This window comes from Podarcis liolepis (assembly GCF_965112155.1).
Source record: "Podarcis liolepis genome assembly, chromosome: 9".
Taxonomy (NCBI): Eukaryota; Metazoa; Chordata; class Lepidosauria; order Squamata; family Lacertidae; genus Podarcis; species Podarcis liolepis.
In genome coordinates, this window is record NC_139564.1 from 66570015 (window position 1) to 66593527 (window position 23513).

The 23513-nt window shown below is 42.1% G+C and overlaps 1 protein-coding gene across 1 annotated transcript in view; it reads right to left on the reverse strand.

Moving 5' to 3' along the window:
* The window catches only part of STIM2 (stromal interaction molecule 2), a 73707-nt gene that overhangs the window by 35286 nt on the left and 14908 nt on the right, over window positions 1-23513 (reverse strand). Inside the window, exon 2 of the mRNA XM_083459891.1 lies at window positions 4579-4709. Coding sequence (XP_083316017.1) covers window positions 4579-4709 — 131 coding nt within the window. The remainder of the gene's footprint in view (window positions 1-4578; window positions 4710-23513) is intronic.

Consider the following 23513-nt stretch of genomic DNA (forward strand, 5'->3'; position numbering starts at 1 on the left):
TACGGTAAGTGGCATACACAGATTAAAATCAAGACATTCTCCATCTGCAGAGAGATGGAGAAGGAAAAGGAAAAAAACAAACTTAGGCAACAGTTCTTAAACTTATAATGAAATGTAAATAGTTCACAGAGAGAAGCCAACTAGAGCTAGCCTTTCAGCTAAATCAATGGAATGGGCTCTGCCCATCTCTTTGGCAGGGTTAGCCAGGTTGAATGACTAATATATTTTTAATGCTGTATGGGGTTCTGCTTTGTCAATTTAATTTGTGCTTTTTAGTTGTTTTAGTTGGATGACCGATAGAAAGCTGCTTTGGATTTATTTATTTTTAATCTGCAACCCATGTTCCATGAAAGTAGGAGAAATCTAGCAACATTAAGACAAAAGCACAAAATAAATAGACAAAACAGAACCCCATATAGCATACATAGGAGTGTTAAGAAAGCTGAAAACAATGGTTTAGAGGACAACATTCCAACACTCCTATGTAGGCTTTGCTAAATGTTTCCAACAAACTCTCTTCATTTGATATGTAATGACATAGAGTTAGGTTTTTTTTAAAAAATCGTAAATTAAAGCTTTAACACAAAATTGTCTTGAATTGGAGTAGTATTGTCAAATGAGCACTATTGCCAGAAAAATCAATTGCTATGTGGCCATTTCCAAGCTCAATTTGGATCAATAAATGTAAGTTCATTGAAATAAGCATTAACTGTTTTTCCTTAATATTCACACATTGAATGCAGCATGGAAATCTGTACAGTATATGAACCCGCTTTATAGAGTCAGATTGTTGATTCTTCTTGGGAGACAGCTTTCCAGAGTCTCAGACATATTTTTTCCCCAAATACCTTCTATCAACTATGGGAAAAGTGGGGGGATGCTAAATCACATACATAAGGGATGTCAATTTGTGATTTGTTTTTATTATCCTATAAAAGCTGCTCAAATGCTCAGTAAACCCAGTTAGAAGAGCTTGCTGGAACAGATCAATGCCCCATCTAGTCTGTGGCCACAGCAAGCAGGACATCAACGTAAGAGCAGTCTTCCCTTCTGCAGTTTCAATGAACTGGTACAGTGGTACCTTGGTTTACGAACTTAATCCGTTCCAGAAGTCTGTTCTTAAACCAAAGCTGTTCTTAAACCAAGGTGCGCTTTCCCTAATGAGGCTTCCCGCCGCCAGTGCCCTTCCACCGTTCGGCTTCCGTTTGTAGACCGAAGAAAAGTTCGCAAACCGGAACACTACTTCCACTTTTGAACACTACTGAATAGTTCGTAAACAGGGCTGTTCTTAAACCGAGGTGTGGCGTTCGTACGGAGCCCCAGGTCATCTCACGGACTATTGACCCGTACACCACTAATCCGCTGCCACCAACCAGGTCCTCCCTGGTAAAATCACTTCAGTCTCAGTCAGCTTCTCAATTAATAAAGAAGAGTGTATTTTATTTCAGACACAAACATTTACGCCATTCCAAACGTGGTTACTCTTTACTTTCTTAGTCTTATTTTCCTCTCTCTATCTCTTCTACCTCCCCACACTCAAGAACCCACTGCCCTAACTGTCTCTCTATTACCAACTGCCTTTCCCAACCAGCCATCCCACTAAAACCAACCAACTACCCACCAACAACTCCCAACGAACTCCACCCATAACTTGTTTTATAGTCCCGCTGACTCCACCCCCCTAGGTCCTGACTGGGCAACCTGTTTAACTACCGTATTTTTCACTCTATAGGACACACCAGACCATAGGACGCACCGGACCACAGGAGGAGGAGAACAGGGGGGGGGGTTCTTGTTCTCCCCCTCTAAAACAAGGTGCATTCACCCGAGCTTGTGGGGCTGGTGAGGGGAAAGTGCTGAAGATCCCTGAAGTCTTTGGAGCGCAGCACCCCGCTGCCCTGCAGAGGCTTTGCGTGCAACCATTCCCAAGCTAGAAGAGCGAGACGGACCTCTCCGTCTCGCTGTTCTGGCTTGGGAACAGCCTTCCTTTGCCCGCAGCCATCCCCAAGCTAGAAGAGCGAGACGGAGCCCTCTGTCTTGCTGTTCTGGCTTGGGAACAGCCTTGCTAGTCTCTGCAGGACAGCGGGGTGAAGTCACCCCGCTGCCCTGCAGAGGCTTTGTGCGCAGCCATCCCCATGCTAGAACAGCGAGATGGAGCGCTCCGCAGCGCTCCGTCTCCCTGTTGTGGCTTTGGGCTTAGCTGCGCAGCCTGCATTCGCTCTACAGGACGCACACACATTTCCCCTTAATTTTTGGAGGGAAAAAGTGCGTCCTATAGAGCGAAAAATACGGTATTTACCTCCAGCACTCTCTCTTATGTTAACGTCACACGAGGTACCACTGTATCTTAAAATAGTTGTTTATACTCTGTGGCATGAGTTGAAAACATACAGCATTTAAGTTCACCCCACTTTTTCTAGTCTGCTTTAGCATAAAGTCTGTCCATAGCATGGGAGAGAGGGGAGGACTCAAAATGCCTCCTCCTTACACCTCCAACCTTGTTATACAAGCTGCCCTAAATCAAGAGGAGCAGAAGCAGCTGAGCAATTCACACCTTCTACTGCCTTTCATAGTGACTGCTACACTGGAGGCCAGGACATGCTGGAGACCGAGGAGTAAGGGTCAAGTTCGTACCATCGGCAGCTTTCCTGTACCCTGCCCTACATTCTGTATTCCTAAATGTGCAACTTTGTTTCTGACAGCATTAAAATGAATGTGAACATTTCTCACTTCCCCATCAGGCAGTGCTATTTTCCCCCCAGAGGTATAGTAGCAATTGTGCTTGAAAATGCATGACATTCTCCCAGAATGTTTGTTAACATTCACAATCCCTATCCTATAAAAACTCCATGTTTAGACTTCTGTGTTATTTTCTCTGCACTACTGGTTACAAGTGAACTTTCCACTTCCCCATCGGGCACAGTGCTATTCTTTTCCAGTTATAGTAACAATTGCGCCTGAAAATGCATAAGATTCTCCCCAATTGTTTGCTAACATTCACAATCCCTATGCTATAAAAAGTCCATGTGTTATTTTCTCTGCACTACTAGTTACAACTGAACTGCCAAACTTTTCACAGCATTGTTTTTAATGCCAAATAGTTGTCATCAAAGTATGGCTAAATTTTGAAAATTTAACATGACTAAATTGTAGAGGTTAATTTGGTGTTTTTAAAGAAAGCATGTTCTTGGCCCGCTAACAAAACTTTTTAATAGACTAACGATCCTTAAAGAGGCTCGTGAAAATAGTAGAGTTTCCTATGAAGTGATATGATGCAAAATTGTATATGAAAAAAGCAAACAGCTGTAGCAGGGTAAGAAAAGCAGTGACAGTAATACACTATGGACAGCTGTATAAGCTGAAGACTTGGCACTCCTACTCAAAACTTTTTAAAAGCAGTGCTTTGTCAAAGTAAGCACAGAAAATCCAGCAAGATTCTCTTCCATTTCTATTTCCCTTGTTCTCTACTTCACTAATAATCTCCATACAGTTTACTAAAAATAGAATTCGGTAACATTTTCTTATTGCAAAGTAAATCAAAATACTTAGTCTGCTAAAATGTAGATTACTGTTTAGTCTTAAAACTTGGCACTTATTTTGGCATAATACTTTACATCACTATGGTTGTGTAAAGATTGTTTACTCTCTCTCATAGTTTCTGCTTCTTTGGGGAAGCAACTATCATTATATTGACAAGGCTGCCTCTGTGCAGCTCTGCAGGTTCTTTTGCAGATTAGCACCTGGGCAGACAATAACCCATTGGAATGTCATACTTACCAACAACTGCAGCTTAGTCGCACTCAGCCCAGTGTTCCGGGCTGTAGAAGGGTATCAGGGGTAAGGTTGGAGCTGGGAGGGGTGCAAAAAAGGGTCTCTTAGAGGGGGGGAAGGGGACATACGGAAGGATCTTTTCCGGGAGTGATGGGGGGGAAGGGTTTCAGGGGACAGGGGGCATATTCGGGGGTGGGCTGAAGGGAGAGGGAGCAAAGGAGGGGGACAAGGTCTGAGGGGGACACAGGGGGGAGGGGGGGAGGAGGGAGGGGGATATCTTCAGGGAAGATCTCAGGGGGGAGGGGGCATATCCGGGGAGGGGGAAGGAGGGAGGGGGATATCTTCAGGGAAGATCTCAGGGCGGAGGGGGCAAATTCGGGGAGGGGGGAAAGCGGGAGGGGGATATCTTCAGGGAAGATCTCAAAAGGATTGATATGTTTCATAGACAGCTGAATTGGTCTATTTCAATATATTTGACTATAAATGGTAAGCAAAATTTTCTTCTTTGTAAGTTCATTAGTAGCAATGAACGGACGACAATTGTAAATATGAGCTTAGACGAGTATGGAAGTTTCAAAGGATCTTGTTTTGCTTCCTAATACAAGTAAATTAGATCATTTGTAGAATACCAGCAAAATTTCTGGTTCAAAATTTTCCAGAAAAGCTACACCACTAATGTAAAGCATAAATTCCATAGCTGCAAGGGGTACAACAAAACAGTGGTAAGTTAATTGTTTATGTGCTCCTTTTCATACAAAATTCCATTTTTAAGGAAGATACTCAGAGTAATATATTTTCTTCACGTACCTCGTCACTTTCATCTACTTCAATGCCCCCATCTTTGTCATCATCCATTTGTTTATGAATTGTGCGAAGGGCTTCCAGGCTGTATTTATCTTCCTCGGTGAAACATGGTGGACTCAGTAAATGGCAAGGATCTAAAGGACAAAAATCAGAAACAATTCTTAACAATTTGGGCTTCAAGAGGGAAATGGAGGAAACGAAACGTTACTTTCAAGTTTTTAGGAATTATTAATCTCAGTTCATAATATAGTAGGGCCCAAGTTCCATGCTACTGAACTGTCATAGCCCCAAGTCCGCTTACCCTTTCGGTGTGGTGGCACTGCAGAACAGCTGGGGCTCCCCTGGGACCCTGACAAGGGAATCATGACATCAGTGCCCCTTCCTGATAGGTGGCAGAGCCATAAGCCCCCACTGCCTATCAGGAGCCAGATCCTGGCTTGCATCCTGGTTTGGCGAATGAGGATGCAGGCTTGGACACAGACTGGGCCAGGATGTGGAGCTGACAAAGCGGTCTGTCTGCTCCATGGCTATTTAAACAGCTCTCACCTGGGGCCCTATCTGCTTTTACTTTGTCGTATTCCCTGCCCGCCCGCCCTTGGTTCAAGCTCATAGTCAAGGACTTTGCTGTGGCTACGGTGGTTGCCGTTTTATGGGGCCGGGTACGAATTTGTCCACCAGGCAAATTGGCTCCAGCCCAGTGGTTTGGCCTACTTCACAGCAATCATCACAACTGGGTTGCGCATTGGGGCAATCCTTTATTTTGGATGGGGGGGTGTTGTAGTCTCCACCTGCCCCTCCAAATGCTGGGGCATCCCATTAAAGGAATTCAGGGAGGGGAGTGGACATGTCCACGTGCCCAGGCAGGGCCAGGGCTAAAGGCACTCTCCCAGACAGTGGTCCCTGTGGGGGTCACCCTATTTGATGTAAGTCTTAGGAATCCACACCTGAATTGACCTACGAATCACTTCTGGTGGGCAAGCCAGAAGTATTCCGATTGCCCCATGCCCAAGCCAAACCTCTTTCATCTGTATTCAATAAAGTTGTGACCTTTTTCGGTCCAAACCACTCTTAGTGGTCTTTTATTTATACAGGTTGAGGATTGGTGAGCAACATGCCAGGAACTGCAACTCACACACTCCTGTATAGCATGGGAAATGCTTCACAACAATGCCACTACAGAGCGTACAAGAACATTGGGCCACGCAGGCTGAATCAGTTAACATAGCTTTTGCTCATCAAATCCCTGGCCTCTTCTTCAGTCACATGTTAATCAGGTAAGAATGACCCTCATGAGTGGCAATTCTAGGCTTCATATTCATTCATACACACACACACACACAGGAGTGTGTGAATAATAATAATAAAGATAGGAAGCTTTAAACAAGAGAGCCAAGCATTTCTATCCTGTTTCCACTTGCTGTTTTTATTTAATCCACTCCACTTGGTTTATTTAAACCAAAGACTTGTACACTAACCACTAATAATGAATAATATGTTGTAGATATTATTGCAAATTTATTATGCTATTTTTGCGATGCACAAATGACATTCAAAGACTTGGTCTTTTTTATACAGTTTATTATTCCTATGATCGTTGTTTATAAAATCCAATAAAAGGTTACTTAAAAGGGGGGAATAATAATAAAGAGGGGTAAGAAACTAAAAGGCAGCAAGTACAAAATAACTTATTACTGGGAAGTGGCTGTTAATAGCTTCTCCAACATGAGTGTTTTTCATACAAACATACAATAGCGGGGGTGGGAGGTGGGAAAGTCCACACACAATGTGTAGTGCAAGAGTGTAGAACAAATTTGCAGGAAGCACCCATTACAATAGACTAGAAGCAGTCCAAGCTTCTTCATCCTATAATACTATGTTTTGGGCAGAACAGCTAAGTGGGATCTCCCTGCAGAGAGCTGGGGACAAGAGGAGGTAGAAATGCCAGAAATGCAAATAAAGGAAGTAGAAGCAGCCGTGCAGTTAAAGAGGAAGTTGGGCAGTGGTGAGGTGGTACCAGTGGGTCACCAGTAGCTCCCCGACTGTACTACTAGGTGCCACAAGTCCTTCTTAATTTTCTTCCTTCCACAAACAGAAATTGTGGGCTATAAGAACAGAATTTTGGATCCAAAAGGCCCTTGGTCTGATCCAGCAGAGCTCTTTGTATGTTCTTATGCCAGCCTGTGCTGTTATGACCTGTCTGAATTTCCTTGCACAGCACAAAGCATTCTCCCCCACAAAAGGTTCTGCAGAAAACGAGGGAAAGGAGAAGTATTTAAGCATTCTGAGTAAATTAGTTCTTGGCATCCGACAAGGCCCTCAGTCTTAAATGTGCTTTCAATTTATTTTCCTGCAGGAAACATATTGTATACCACAGAGGAAATCTAAGTTATTGCTATTAAATGACAGCTTATCCAGAAAGGAAGTCCTCTAATTAAGTTTTAATTAACAGCTTTGGTCGCCCTGTATGATGACCTCTGTCAGGAGACAGACAGGGGAAATGTCTTCATTTTCCTTGACCTCTCAGCGTCTTTCAATACCATCGAGCATGATAGCCTTCTGGAGCAGCTGTCTTGAGTTATGGGTGGATGGCACAGCTTTGTGGTCCTACTTGGATGGTCATTGCCAGAGGGTGACGCTTGGGGTGTGCTCTTCGGCCCTGTGGTGCTCTCAATGTGGGTTCCTAAGGATTCAATTTTATCCCCCATGCTGTTTAACATCAACATGAAGTTGTCAGCAATATGCAGATGGCACATGGCCTTACTTTCGCTGGACCATTACTGTCTTTGGCAACGGACTGGATGAGAGCCAACAAACTGAAGCGCAATCCAAACAAGACTGAGGCACTGTTAGTGGGTGGTTCCCTGGACCGCATGGGTGGAAAGCTGCCTCCTTTGGTTTTTGTTTTGTTTTTCCAAAAAAAAAAATTGTTGATTTTCCAGAATTTTTAAACAAACAAACATCTTAACTGTAATTAATCCAATCTTAGTAACATTGTTAAGTGACTTCCTCAAATCCCCCTAGCTGAATTTCAGTGTATTTCATTGTAACAGTTTTCCAAAACCAATTTTCTCATAAAATTAGCTCAATCACTTAACATCTTTTTTCCTTTTCATTTTAACTTTAAAGATATTATTCTCTAACATCACATATTTAAATCCTAGGCCTATCTGGTATCTGCAAGTTTTTCCAATTAAGTTATCTTAGCAGATTTAACTAAATAGTCTTTGAATTTCATCCATTCCTCCTGGTACTCCTCCTCCTTCTGGTCGCGGACTCTTCCAGTCAGGTCGGCTAGCTCCGAAAAGTCCATCATCTTCATCTGCCATTCCTCCACTGTTGGGACTTCTTGTGTTGGAAGGCTGACTCCTTTTGATGGAGTTAACCACCCTCTGAAAGAGCGGGTACACAGACTAGGGGACTTTTGCATCCTTTGTTGTCGCTTGGGGCTCAGTGGCCAGAAGAAGCTCTTTCCACAGTGGGTTTTCTAGCTCTCCATTTGTATTTTCCTGCCGGTCACAGTAAAACCTGCTCTGGAGGGATTTTTTAAAGCCCTCCGTCTCACTTACTGGACTTTGGGAAGGTCATGTGAGGGCCATGGAGGGTTGCCCATCCTTTACAGAGTTTAGTAAGCAAGATGCGGGGGGCAATGCCTGTTCCCGACAAGTAGGGATGGTCATGCAGAGGGAAGGTTCTGGATGTTCCTGGCTTTCCATGGTTTTGTGTTTACACAAAAACCCTCAAAAGCAAACCCTCACGTAAGCTGCAAGTTACCAGCACTAAATTTCATATCTCTTCACAAACATACATTGAATTGCCCCATACTTTGAATCATATTTAGTCACAACAGAGGCTAAACCTTTGTGATGATGCAAAAATGACAAAATGCTGCTTTTAATCAGTTTCACTGGGGATATCAGCTGCATCTCTTCTCTGGCTACAGATATCAATGTTCTATTAGAATCCAGTGTTGACAACTACAACACGTTGTAGATGAGGTTGTTTTTGAGAAGTAGCCTCATTACTTGTTAAGCACCAAGCAGTTCTGTTCTCAGGTACCTTTAATGGTTCTTAATGGCATTGGAGCCACAGCTATTTATCTTTTATCTGTTGTTTTTATTTTGGTCATAACTTCTGGCTTTATTGGTTTCTGTTTACAGGTTTATTTGCTGCTTTTATGGTTATTTGTGTCATTGCTTATTTTCTTATGTTTTTACTGTAAACTCCTTAAGACCGCTTTGTGAAAGGTAGGGTAAATACACCCATAAATTAAATGTGCAGGGGTACCACATTGCAAATAAAATCTAGATTCTAAAGTATGTCAAACCCCATTCTATTACACACACACACAATCAGGGAATCTGTATTGTAGCAGTGGGAGCGATTGGTTCTCACTTGCAGTCCTCACCAAAGTAAGTACCAACTATGGTCACAGACACGAGGCATCCACTAAAGAGGACCCAACGTTTTGTAATTAAAAGTTTATTCCTAAGACACTGGACTTACTTTTTACACAACTTGTTCCTCATAACCCTCTTAATTGTATAATGGACAAATAGGTGCTATTTTTCTCATGTAAAACATTATGTGCTTTTTTATACAGGAGAGCGGAAAACAGTGTCGGTTCCCTTGAGCATTTGTCGAAAGAACACTTGATACCGCTCACAGATCAAGTTCCTGAAGGCATTCAAGAGTGAAGAACATGAAGGGAAAACAGCGAACAGTTTGAAATTAAGAAACAAGTCATTTTATGAAAAATAAAGGCCAGTTTAATTATAGCTGGGGTGGGGATTGATAAAAGTTGAAAAAATGTAATTCTTAACAACATACCTATGTTCTATTTTACTTAAGGTTAAAAGAATGCCGTTAAAATATCAATATTATTCTTGCTATTAATTTTTTTTACTGTTCTTCTGCCCATAGAACACCCAGCAGTTAAGATGAAGAGAAGTACAATATATTTATAAGCAAATAAAATAAACACAGTTACAAAAAGGGAATGAAGAAAAAGCAACTTAGAACAACGTAATCTGAAAAAGCAGTAATCATGTTAAAAATAATTTTTGAAAAGCAATTGAATTATACATTACTGCCAAGTAAAAGTGTTTTCTATTTGTGTCTGAATGGACCAAAAGAGGGAGCCAGAGAGATCACCACTGAAGATGAGCCATAGCATTGGCACCATCACTAAAACAGCCACATCTCTTATGCTCACTCATTTAACAGCCCAAAATGGTGGTAAGGACTCCAAGGAAGTTCTTAAAGCCTGGGCAGGTCTGCATGGCAGATCAAGACCATTTAAAGACTTTCAAAAAACAAAGGGAACCAATCAAGCTGAAACAAGATTGGAGTTAAACATGCCAATGATTAGCCAACACTCAGGAGTCCAGCTGCCACATTTTAGACTAACGGACATTTTAAAGACAATATGTCAGAATTTCACAAGATAGCCCCCATATACAGAACAGCGCAGTCATCTGGTCTGGAAATAACTGAAGTATGTATGCCAGGTTCATTTTCTCTAAGAGAACCAATTCTGAGACAAACGTCACAGAATTTTGTTTATGGGCATCTTTGATATCATGATGACAGATGCAATGTGTCACTAACACAATCACACAAGTCAAGCAGCGAGAGAAACAAGATGATGTTGAAAAGCAAGAAAACACCAAAAATATAGATGTCAAACATTGGTTTAAATAAGAGGCTCTTTTCAAAAAATGTGAAAAAATGGTGCAAAGATCATAATTTTTTGTGCACATGAAAAGCCTAGTATGGAAAATAGAAGAGTAGCAATTTAAAGATTGAAAGACACAGGGCAATCTAGGCCACAGCACACACCATTTTTAACAAAAGGGGGGGGGAGTAGTAAAAATACAAATCACAATACAATCACTAATGGTCAGTAATAAACGGGAAGAAAGCCCAATATTGGGGATGAGGGAGGGAGAGAGCACCTCCAGGTGCACAGAAATACCTCTGAGCCCAATGCAGGAGCCAATGCACTTCAGAAAACCTAAAACCACAGCATGTTTGTCTCTTAGCCTTCCTGATTAAGAGAACTCTTAAGAATCATACCGAACATGCCTATAAAACAATCACACACTCCCATGCTAACTACTCCATGCACCATAAAGAAACAGAGGCCAATGAAACACATCTGGGGGAAGTTAAAATTGTCTGGATGTATGGCAAGGGAACATAATCTTTAACTCCATGATTCCCAATGAGCAGCACACTAACGCTGCCACCTCTGTGAAAACACCAGCAGGAAATTGAGATCACAAAACAGCAAGAGAGTAAAAAGAGGGAAAGTGGCAAGACCAGTACAATTAGGTCAGTTTGCAGAGAGTCAATCTCTTCTTTGAATAGTCAACTCCAAAAGCCCCCTTTAAAACAAGCTTCCCATCATGTCACTGGTTCCATTGTATTTAAACTTAACACAGCTGTTCAAGGAGGTCATGCTAACACAGGAGAGTTTGTCCTTACATGTAACCAGAGCCAGTTCCATTAAGGACTTTCAAGACGTAGGCTGATACCCTGGATTTGCCCTGGTATTCGACAGGGAAGCTAGTAAATCAGTGCAATAACATGTTCTCTACAGCCGCAGCTTAGTAGCTGTTTTCCAAATCAATTCCATCTGTAAAGACAATTACTGTAATTTATGCATCACGACTGAAGGGTTTTTTATCTGACTTTTGGAATGTAGGCTGAAGACCAAAACGGTTCTAAGGCCGCAATCCTATTCCCACTTACCTGGAAATAAACCCCATTGACCACACAATGAGACTTGTTTCCGAGCAGACATACAGAATTGCACTCTAAGAGCTGGAAGTGGTTGGACAGACACAGCTGCCATTAGCATAGAACTAGGAAAGATCCAGCTTCAAATCCCAACTCACCCATTAACCTATTTGGGTGCCTTTTTTGCCAGTTTCTTTCTCAGCTCATGTTAGGGTTGTAGGCAGAATAAAATGGGAAAATGGGAAATAAATGGAACAGAAATGTGTACATATATTTCTTTTGTCCTACTGTTATCTATGAGCAAACAATTTGTAAAAACACAACCCAAACCTAACATGCTATTTGCTGTAGGCAATGGACAGTGGTACCTCGGGTTACATGCACTTCAGGTTACATACGCTTCAGGTTACAGACTCCGCTAACCCAGAAATAGTGCTTCAGGTTAAGAACTTTGCTTCAGGATGAGAACAGGAATCGTGCTCCGGCAGTGCAGCGGCAGCAGGAGGCCCCATTAGCTAAAGTGGTGCTTCAGGTTAAGAACAGTTTCAGGTTAAGAACGGACCTCCGGAACGAATTAAGTACGTAACCAGAGGTACCACTGTATACAGTATGGGCAATACTGCCACAACAACAAAATCATCTTCACAAAAAAAAGCACCTTACTGTGACAATATATATACAAGAGAAAGGACAAAGTCTGTCTCAGCTGTTTCTGTTTAAGTGCAGTTTTCTACATCTTATGTACAACTGCTCTATGGGCCAGTTCACATATTAAAATCTTCTCTGCCATATCAATTTGTGTACATTGGTACATCAATGTGTAAAGGGAAGTATAACCCCTGGTACATAAAGGTAGCAGCTGCTATCTCTGTGATAGCTGAGGCTGGAAAAAAAGAGTTATGAGCCAACATGATGCAGGTGGTAAGTCCACCCTCTGATATGACAAGTGGCTAGCCAGGGTTTCCTTTGAAGTGTAGTGATGAAAAGTCGTAAACACCACACTTGTAAGACAAGTGAGTGGTAAATGAGGATCCCCATTACACACACTGTCCTCACCATCTGGTAATCATTTACCACCTAATATCTAGGCAACACAATTCAACAGAAATATGCTACCTCCTACGAAAGAGTTGAATGCACCAAATTTAAAATTAAACCTGTTGTTCAGATGTACCACAAATTTAGTTATGTAATTCTTCACTATCAGTTTTCCAGGCACCAAAATGTTAGTGGCGATGCTAATATTTGCATAATGCATTTTACAGAAAGAGAAGGTTGTATCAATGACTTCATTAAAATCCCAAAGCAATCTGTTATGCAGGCACATAGGAATGGTGCAATTTGACCATGGCCAGTGTTCAAAACTCCCATTGTTCTAGGCGCATTTTGCAACAGGGAATTTCATTAGCGCGAGCAGTTTCTGAGCTCTGGGCGCAGTACAGCACCCTAAGATTTCAGATTAAAACTGCAGAGTGGAAGGAAAGGAGGAACTTTTCCTGCCTCCCCACTTCCAGCTACTCTCTTAAGGCTGGAGAAGAGATCATTTTAAGAATATTGGGGGGGGGGGAATTAGGGGAAGGACTAGATTAGGGGAAGGACATGTGAAAAATGAACACAATGTTTTCACTGCAGTTCATTCATTTTCAGCTTTGTATTCTTGTTATTAAAAAATCACACCTTGACATTCCGTTATTGCGCCCATAACCTAGGCTTAAGGTGCCATTTAGCTCCTAGCTTTCATATCTCAGTTTCTAAAACCGACCATGACTTATCTCATGCTACTTATCAGTAGCAAAATTTGTGACCGAAGACCAACTAGTACAGTAATGTGAAGGGGTCACCCAGAGAGAAGCAAGAAAATGAAAATAGATTACTGTACAGGTAGTGGCTTTACAGTCTAAGAACTCATGGCAAGAAACTGATGAGAGAAGGACCATTAACTGCAGAAGCATTTTCCCTTCTGCCTTGACTTGGAAGATCTTGAAGAGTTAGAAAGTTTTCCCCCTTGCAGCTTGAAGGCTCCTTTCAGGTTGTTTAATTCGGATCACACTGAAAAGCACTTCCACCAATCCAAATTACACCCCCTTCAAGCTAATAAGTCTATTTAACAAGAGGGAAGCAACAGTTCCACTCCATTCTGCCTTGGTCAGACCCCACGGTGAGTACTGTGTCCAGTTCTGGGCACCACAGTTTCAAGAGGATGTTGACAAGTGAGAACGTCTGCAGAGGAGGCTGACCAAAATGATGGAAGGATCTGGAAACCAAGGCTTATTAGGAACAGTTGAGGGAGTTATGTAAGTTTGCTGTACAAGAGAGAAGACTCAGAGGTGATATCATAGCCTTCTTCAAATATCTGAAGGGCTGCCACATGGAAGATGGAGCAAGCTTCGTTTTTTGCTGGTCCAGAGGGTAGGACCCGAACCAATGGATTCAAATTAGAAGAAAGGCAATTCCGCCTAAACAATAGGAAGAACTTTCTGATGGTAAGAGCTGTTCAACAATGGAATGGACTCCCTTGTACTCTCCTTCACTGGAAGTTTTTAAACAAAAGTTGGATGGTCATCTGTCAGGCATTGTTTAGCTGTGATTCCTGCATTGCAGGGGGTTGGACTAGATGACCTATGAGATCCCTTCCAACCCTACAATTCTGTGATTTCTAAGTTTGACATTTTGTAATACACATGCTCAAGGAAAGAATACTTCGGCTGCATTGTTCTCAAGTTCCTATCAGTATTCCACATATTCCCGGGTAAGAAAGAAATTGAAGTGGCTGACCGAACTTCCTCTGTAAATGGTTCATCATAGCAACTGGAAATGGCTGCAGTGCCAAGCAAAGGAAACACAAACAGGGAGACAATCTGTTCTTAGCTTCACAGTGTTTCCTCTATACTGGTGAAAGGGAGATGGCAGCATCTTGACTGATATATAAAGGTTTTTTTGTTTTTAGTGGGTGACTAGAAGTATTTGTCAAGGCAACGTGAACAGAGTTAGCAGGGGAGGAAACCGGCTGCAGCAAGATCAAGGGCAAACTGCAAGCTTTAAAGACTACATGCATACAACAAGAGGAATACCACAAAACCCAAAAGGTTTATCCTTTTGTTCCATCTGATTGTAACTATACTATTCCTACCATCCCAAATAAGTTCCACCTACAACCTAGGTACTGATCCCCCTCTTCTCTTGCCAGAAAGTTTCCCTGCTACCTTCAAAGTTAACATGCCCATATAGCTTTCAAACAAAATACCATGGTTTAGACCACTACTATTTCATATAAAAGGACATGCAGTCTGATGACATTAAATAGAACTACAACTATTCTCAAAATTTCATACATGGTTCTTCCTCTGTAATGAACAGGATAGATTGGTTCAGGGGTCACCAAACTGTAGCTCCTAAACTTCATGCACCTCTTTGACACTTCCAGCTGCAGCTCTTGAGACCACAAAAGCTGCCCATGCGTTTTATAATTTCCTGTATCCTTCCCAAAACACTGATGGAACAGCAATCCCTGCTTTCTGCAATCCCTTTGGTAGTAGATGCCACTCAGGACAAAGGAGTATCTGCCATGCGTAAGAGAGAAGTAATTGGAGGCACGGTCAGCAAATCAGAAGACAGAAGGGGGCAAAGAAGCATAGGAGAGGAGACAATAAGAAACTATGTCAGATGATGGAAAAGAGAAGGCAGAGTTGTTGGCTATTGAAGAGGTGTGTAGAGTATGAAGAAGAGAGACAAACAATGGACACACATAAGCCTGGGCTAGAGAGGGGAAAAAGGAGGTTTACTAGGCCTAAAGAATGGTAAGAAATCAACCAGTGTTTCCCTTGGCCCCTTTGCAGAAGTAAGGTTCAGGCAATTATTATTATTATTATTATTATTATTATTATTATTATTATTATTCCGTCCTATACCCAGGGGCCTCAGAGCGGATCACAGAATAAAATCAAGATATAAAACCACAATATATATAATAAAAATAAAAACAACAACCCAATAGCTTCCCCCCCCCCAACAAAAACACATTTTAAAAGGGCATAGGAGGTAAATCAGATCCACCGAAGGCCTGGTATAGAAGAGGCGGTTCTCTTTCCCCAATGCCACTTTCCCTTCCAGTCCCTCTCTGCAGGCTTTGCCTAGAAGCAGGGTCGATCAATCTGCCTACTATCTAACTTTTAGAAGACATCTGAAGGCAGTCCTGTATAGGGAAGCTTTTAATGTTTGATGTTTTACTGTAGTTTTATAATCTGTTGGAAGCCACCCAGAGTGCTGGGGCAACCCAGTCAAATGGGCAGCTTATAAATAACATCATCATCATCATCATCATGTCCAGCAGTGCACATTTGCAGTGTTCAAAAAGGATATTGTGCAATACATTTGTGAGGCAATGATAGACATCTTGCCATCTTGCAATAAACCCTTTCTAATCAGCTGCTGGAGTTTGCTGTGGCATCTGATTTATATTCTGTGCATGCATGAAAGCATAACATAATCAAGTCATAAGAAATGCAATTATGGAGAAAATTGAAATTTTAAGCCAAAATGGGAGGAAGATTTTACATGCACCGTTAAAGGAGACAAACCTCTTGGCTTTAACTGCAATGCATCAGTCACTCTAAACTTTAAAGTAAGCTGCTTGACATGCCACTCCTAAACAAATCAAGAGACATTTCATTTGAATACACACACAGCCCGCATTAGAATTAAGGAAAACATATTGCTTTCAGCATTCGCTAAAGCAGTCTTTCCCAACCTGGACACAACTCTAAGACTGGATTGCTAGAGAAGCTTTAGAAAACTGGAAAATGAAACTTCTCTGTAAACCCTACCATAATTCACACACTAAGTCTTCAGTTGTTCATGTTCACACACTACCCACGGTGAATAAAACAGACCTCTTGTACGTGGGTGCTATTCACAGGCAAACAGGGGGTTCCTATTCAGGAACGCCTTAGAGCAAGGGGGGACCTGTGGCCCTCAAAATGTTGTTCAATTACAGCTCTCATCAGCTGTTAACATTGGCCAGGCAGAATTGGGCTGATGCGAGTTCAAATCCAACATAATCTGGAGAGCCACAGGTTCCTATCTCTGCTTTAAAGTTTGTTAGGTCATCTGCAACAGTCATTAAAAGAAACTTACAAACCCAGAGCTTTCTCCTGCGTTTTGGAGTCCTGTTGGACCTAAACGACGTAAGTTTCTATTAGCACTTTACCAAATACAGAAATTGGTACTTTATACATGTCTTTGCGGGACGACAAAAACTGCTGTGCTTGCTAAATACTGCTACCCTTCAGGTACCTTCCACATTGCAAATATACCACCACAGATACGTCCCTCCCTTTTGATATGTATCATCTTCCTTTTACACCTTCTCAATTCTATTTTTATCACAGCAGATTAAAAATGCAGCTATCAGCCACTGAGTTTTTTCAGTAGAGTCTCCCACACACACACAAAATGGATAGATCACAGCAAAGCATGTGACAAATACTCCTGACAAAACTAGCAAGCATGTGGTAGGTTCAACCACTGAACCAAGTTTCCTGCAATTTTGAAACAAGGAGGTAGAACAGGTGGCCCCTGAGATGTTGCTGCACAACCACTGTCATCATTCCTAATCAATAGCCCATACCAGAAGGGGCTGATGGGAGTTGGAGTCCAACAGAATTTTTTAACATTAAGGGAACTCTCCAACTGTAATCCTGTACTCACTGACCTAGGAGGAAGTCACTTTGAACTCAATGAAACTAGAGGAAGAGAAGTGTTGTGAACTGCCCTTAGATCTACAGGTGTAGGGAAGTATAGAAATTTACTAAATAATAAATAATAATAAATGAATGTGGTTTGCCTTTTCAGATAAACACACAAACCAGAACAAAACTCTCCTCTGTGTCCTAAATTTTGAGATGTAGTTCTGCATGTCAGCATACATAGAATTGCACTGTCAATGACACCTCAAAGTATGAGTTTATCTGCTTTGTCTTAATCACCTTATTTCTTATAGCAGTTAATGCTCTAGTCCAGTGTTTCCCAACCGGTGTTCCGCGGCACACGAGTGTGCCGTGAGACATCGGCTGGTGTGCCGCGAGATGCCTGGAGGGAGGCGGGCGAGTCGGGCGGCGAGAGGCGGGGCGGCGGCGGCGAGGAGAGGCCGCGCCTCCTGCTGCTGCCTGGCGCTCCTCCTCGCAGCCGGCAGTGCTGCCTGGGCGCCTCCGCGCGACTCTGCCTCGCTGGGTTTGGTCTCCCAGCAGAGACGGGTCACACGCGCCCCTCCCTCCCTCCCTCAGCCTGCGCGGAGGGAGAGCCAGAGAGAGGCATCGCTCCTGCGCTCCGAGGCGGATTGAGCGCAGCTGAGAGGAGCTGCCGAGGGAAAAAACTTTCACTTTTGTGCGTCCCTCCCGGCGTGACGCTGCGCGCTGACGTCACGGGGCGGGGCTTTAATGGTGGTGTGCCGCGAGATTTTTTTTCAGTAAACAGGTGTGCCGTTGCCCAAAAACGTTTGGGAAACACTGCTCTAGTCAACATGCTCATCATTAAAGCACCTTTAACATAAACAGTGATACAAGCATCCTGTTGGTCATCTGATTATCAGCAACTGATCAGAGATTCTGCAATTAAAAACCGATTACAGTAAATTACAGATTCTTATTTTTAAGAACTAATTTATCACTTTGTGCTTTTGTCAATTGGATATTGTGTTTTATACATTCTGGTACATATTTACAAGGGGAGAAACAATATAACTGGGCAGCATATTGAACACAGGAGGGAAGAAAGATGGGAAAATCAGAAGATACAAGTCAAGCCTTCATAACTGGTCAATGGCGTAAAATATCAGTAAGAAAAAATATTGAGAAGGAACGTGAGCTGATCAGTACTATCTGAAAAGTTTTGGGGGTTTTTTTTTGCAAGGCTTTCCCATAAAGCAACAGCTACTATATGAACTTTTAAAAATGGAAAACCTAGAAATATTACCTCAAAGTAACTCCCACTGAACACAGTAGAGCTTGCTTCTGAATAAACATTTCTAGTATTTGCAGTCCAAGTACTAATAATTAAAACCCCAGAATTTCAGTAAAAGCTCGAAAATCCTCAATTTATACTTACCAAGAACTCCTAAAGCAAAAATACCATCTAAATTGTTCTGAACAAGGCATTACTAATTGACGGCAAGCTCAGACATTTAAGTAGTGTTTTGTTTAGTGATTTCATAATTTACTGTGCAGTAACATTTACTACATATATGGAAAACAAGCACAAGCCTTGAAAAACTCTTGAACTCAAAATCACAGGACTTAATCAGCTACCACACAATGTTACAGAAATGAAGATTTACCAACTACAGTACAAAAGGACTTTGTTTGGTTTTTTTAATGCTGTAATTGCTCTCTTACTGAAGAAAGATTTAAGAAAATGAAACGTAAGACATTGGCATCTAAATTCCTTTTTATAATCCAGAACACATGCCTTGATCTTTTGACTCTCTCCCAAAAGTATTCATTAGTTAAGTTGCAGTCTGACCAGAAATTGTTTTCCCTTCCTAGACTATTTCTTAAGTTCCTACCAAAGGAGAGAAATAAAAAAATAAGTAAAATGATTTTTAAAATTGGATCAGTTTTGATTCACATTTGAGTATATAGCTTTTCAAGTCTCAATGAATTTTTATTCTGATAGAATAGAAAGGTAGCAACATTTCAGGAATACAAAGAGCAAGCTTGCTATTTACATCATGGGCTTTGTACAAAGCTTGAAAACATCTGCATTGCTGGGATAGGCTATCTTAGGGTTACCAGACCTCCCTCAGATTCATTGAAAAAAATCTGTTAGCCATAGGTTATCTGCAAAGCTAAGTTACACTTAGAAATAGACAGGCTTGCCTTAGCAAATATTATACATCTTCCAATTTGCTTATTTTGAAAGATCTCAGATCTTTTTTCCAAGCAAATACAAGAATCCCTAAAATCACTCAAACTCTCAGCCTTGAAATTACAAACTAGAATTCAAGTGCTTCTAAAGCTCATCTGCCCTTTATGGGGATCTTTAATGAGCTCCTGGTGTTTTCACTACATCTTTAGTTACATCGCATTTAATCAAACATTCAGTATATGCAAGGGAAGTGTTTGAAATAGTTGATCTTTTTTGAGATTATTAACTAAAGAATGATTCTTAAATTGAGGTTCATGGTTTACTTTCTAGGAAGTCCTCAATACTATGATGGAGATATTGAAGGAGATATGGAGATATTGGAGGGGGATATTGAAGAGCCATATATTACTGAAGTTGCTTACTTCTTTAGCATGTAGCAGGGAGAGGTTCACTGTTCCCCAAAGTGCAACAGAATATAGAAGTAATATAAATTCTTTGCAATGCACCAGCAAAAAGAGTTAAACTTCATAATGTTGCAACACAGGAGTGTAACAAACTTGTACGACTAAGCTTTGCAGAAAGGGTGGTGGCTCAGCAACTTTGGGCATGCTTGCAGGAACTGGATTATCTGGACCCATTTCAATCTGTTTCAGGTTTTTTCTCCGGAAGAGTAAGGGCAGGTATAAGGTCAGAGAGGTAAGGTAATGGTTTTCAATAGTGTTCATGTGTATCACAGAGTTCGTGTGTATCACAATAGTGTTCATGTGTATCACAGAGTTTTGCCTCACCAGGAAGTAGCGGGTGTGGCAAGGAAGCTTGCAATTCTAAAGTAACAGGCCAGAATAGATGTGAAAAGTTTACACAAGTGTTTTCATGGTTCTTTGACAATGGGCTGTGAACAGGTATCTTTGGATGTATTCTTCTGGGTTCTTTAGTTGTTTCAAGTTGTCAGTGTCGGGAATTTTGACCTGCGACTGTGTGGACTGTGATTTGCTGAAGCTGTCAATCAATTAATGGACTAGTTGTCTAGGTGGAAGATTCTTTAGTCTGGAGGTTTAGTGTGGAGGTATATGAAAGGTGGGGGACGCGGGTGGCGCTGTGGGTTAAACCACAGAGCCTAGGACTTGCCGATCAGAAGGTCGGCGGTTCGAATCCCCGCGATGGGGTGAGCTCCTGTTGCTTGGTCCCTGCTCCTGGCAACCTAGCAGATCAAAAGCACGTCAAAGTGCAAATAGATAAATAGGTACCGCTCAGGCGGGAAGGTAAACGGCGTTTCCGTGCGCTGCTCTGGTTCGCCAGAAGCAGCTTAGTCATGCTGGCCACATGACCCGGAAGATGTACGTCGGCTCCCTCGGCCAATAAAGCGAGATGAGAGCCGCAACCCCAGAGTCGATCACAACTGGACCTAATGGTCAGGGGTCCCTTTACCTTTACCTATATGAAAGGTGAGGTTATAAAGTGTGGAGTTTGTTCAAATGCTCTGGTAAAGAGGTGTTCTGTTGAGTACTCTGTTAGAGCGGTTTGCTAAAGTGAGGTTTTCAAGTCTTGGTTTATATATTTGAGTGGAGTTTATATACTGCTAATGAGATACAGTGGTGCCTCGCAAGACGAAATTAATCCGTTCCGCGAGTCTCTTCGTCTTGCGGTTTTTTCGTCTTGTGAAGCACGGCTATTAGCGGCTTTAAGAAAAAGGAAACAAACTCGCAAGAACTCGCAAGACGTTTCGTCTTGCGAAGCAAGCCCATAGGGAAATTCGTCTTGCGGAACGACTCAAAAAACGGAAAACTCTTTCGTCTAGCGAGTTTTTCGTCTTGCGAGGCATTCGTCTTGCGGGGCACCACTGTATAAGATAAGGTAAGGTTTATAATATGATAGATGTTTTGATGAGTTAGGTGTGTTTTTCCTTAACTTTGTCAGGTTCCACAGGTAGTGTTTTGTTTTATAATGCATGGGGCTACATTTAGTTTAAGAAGGTTGAATTGTTTTTTTCTAGGAGCTGGATTACAGTCTGGATAATCTGCGAAGAAGGGGAAGGTTCAATCTGGCTTCTTGGCACTGGAACAGTTTTCATTGCCCTGGATGATAACCTTTATTCGAAAAGAGACACAAGTAGTGTGTGAAACCACTACTTGGTTTACCATTGATTCTCCTTGATCTATCAGCAGCTTTTAAGACCATCAACAATGCAATCCTCCTCAAGTACCGTATTGCCCCAAATATAAGCCACACCCGAGTATAAACTGCACCTATGAAATTGGACCGGGGGGGGGGGGAGAAGAAGAAAAGAAAAAATACTCAAATATAAGCTGCTCCATTCCTCACTGCTCCTGGCTGCATACTGGGGGGGTGGGGGCTTCCTGGCTACATACCATAAGGTCACGAATATAAGCCACACTTTCAACTTTTCACGGTCGGAATTTGGGGGGGAAGGTGAGGCTTATATTCAGGCCAATACGGGGTTGGGAATTGAAAGCATAATGATACTGCGATTCCTCTGCTACCTGCAGGATCATTTCCACAGAGTAGCATTTCGGGACTACTGCTTGGTCCCCCATCTACTATGCTGTGGGGTTCGGCAGTGGTCCATCCTGTCTCCTATGCTGTTTAACAGCTCTATGAAACTGATGGGGGTAGTCATCTGGTAATGTGGAACATGGCGCCATCAATATGCAGGGGGAACCCAGCTTTCTCTCTCCCCAGTATGAATGAGGGGAAGCTCTGCAAATGCTGGACTGGTGTCTGGAGGCAGGCTGGATGAGGGCCAATAAACTAAAGCTGAATCCCAACAAGATGGGGGTGCAGCTGATGGATGGCTCTTGTGTCCGGGATTTGGAGGTATGGCCTATGCTAGATGAGGTTGCACACTTCCTGAAGGAACAATTTTGTACCTTGGGAGTGCTCCTTGATTCTGCACTGTCACTTGAAGCCCAGGTGGCATCAGTGGCCACAGCTGCAGCTGTTCCTGGGCCAGGATAACTTAGTAACAGTTATCCATGCTTTGGTAACCTTACATTTAACATACGGCAATGTGCTTTATACTGGGCTACTTGTGAAGATAATCCTGAAGTTGCAACTGGTGCAGCATCAGGATTGTGAGTGGTACTTCTGTTTGGGGCCATGTAACACAAAAACCCCTTTGTGGTTCCCCACCCCCCAATCAAGCAGTACATAATTTTTTTGAATTAATAAAATAGATAATGTACGCGTACAAACTGCTTTGTCTGCCAATATGATACAACTCAATTCAAGATTTGTTGTTGCCATATAAAGTCCTGAACAACCTGCATTCCACGTACTTGAAGGAGTGCCTCTTCCATTATCTGCCAGACCATGCCTTAAGCTCTGCTGGGAAGGCCTTCCTTGTCCAGTAGTACCTTGGAAGTCAAACGGAATCCGTTCCGGAAGTCCGTTCTACTTCCAAAATGTTTGGAAACCAAATAGCGGCTTCTGGTTGTCTAGAAGCTGCAGAAGTCCCGTCGGACGTTCGGGTTCCAAAAGAACAGTTGCAAACCGGAACAATCACTTCCAGGTTTGTGGCATTTCGGAGCCAAAATGTCTGAATTCCATGGCATTTGGGATCCAAGGTACAACTGCACTCTCACAGCTAAGCATAGTACATAGTGTGGTGCCGTCTCAGTTGTGGCATTCTGTTTGTGACACTACCTCCCCCTGGCCTAGAGGCTGGCTCCCTCCTTACTGAATTTTAGGCAGGGATAAAGATATATTTTTTATTTTAAAAAATGTAGTTTTAAAGTTTGTATTGATATTGTTTTGCTACAGCTTATTATGATTTTGATTGCCAGATACTTTGAAAGGGCCATGGTCCTGGAAAGCAGCATAAAAATCCTGTAAATAAATGGTAGGTTGGGCTGGTCTTTAAGAAAAACAAAAATACTTGAAGAACTATGTAGCAGTTCTAACCAAGTTCATACTCACAGCAGAATCACTGAAATAGTTATGCAAGTCCAACAGTCTATGCTGCATAACACTGAATATCAACCATAACAAAACATCTCAGGATATTTCAACCAAGCTTCAATACCTGCCTCCTACTTATGGTCCCTTTCCATTTTCCTTGCATGTTTATTCTTGTAAATACAATACAACTGTTCCAGTGAGCAGAAGGTACTAAGTTTTAATTTGGAAACTTTTCAAGTCCCCTATTGTGTGATGGCCATAAAGTAAGAGGGTGTGGTATCTCAGAAGGAACTGGCAAACCACCAGACTATGTTCCTCAGTACAACAGCGGTGAAAGAATTCTGGTCCACAGTGTTCAAAACATGATGAATTCCCAGGTACACCATCCCACTTTCCTGGTCCTTAGCCTTAAAAAGACG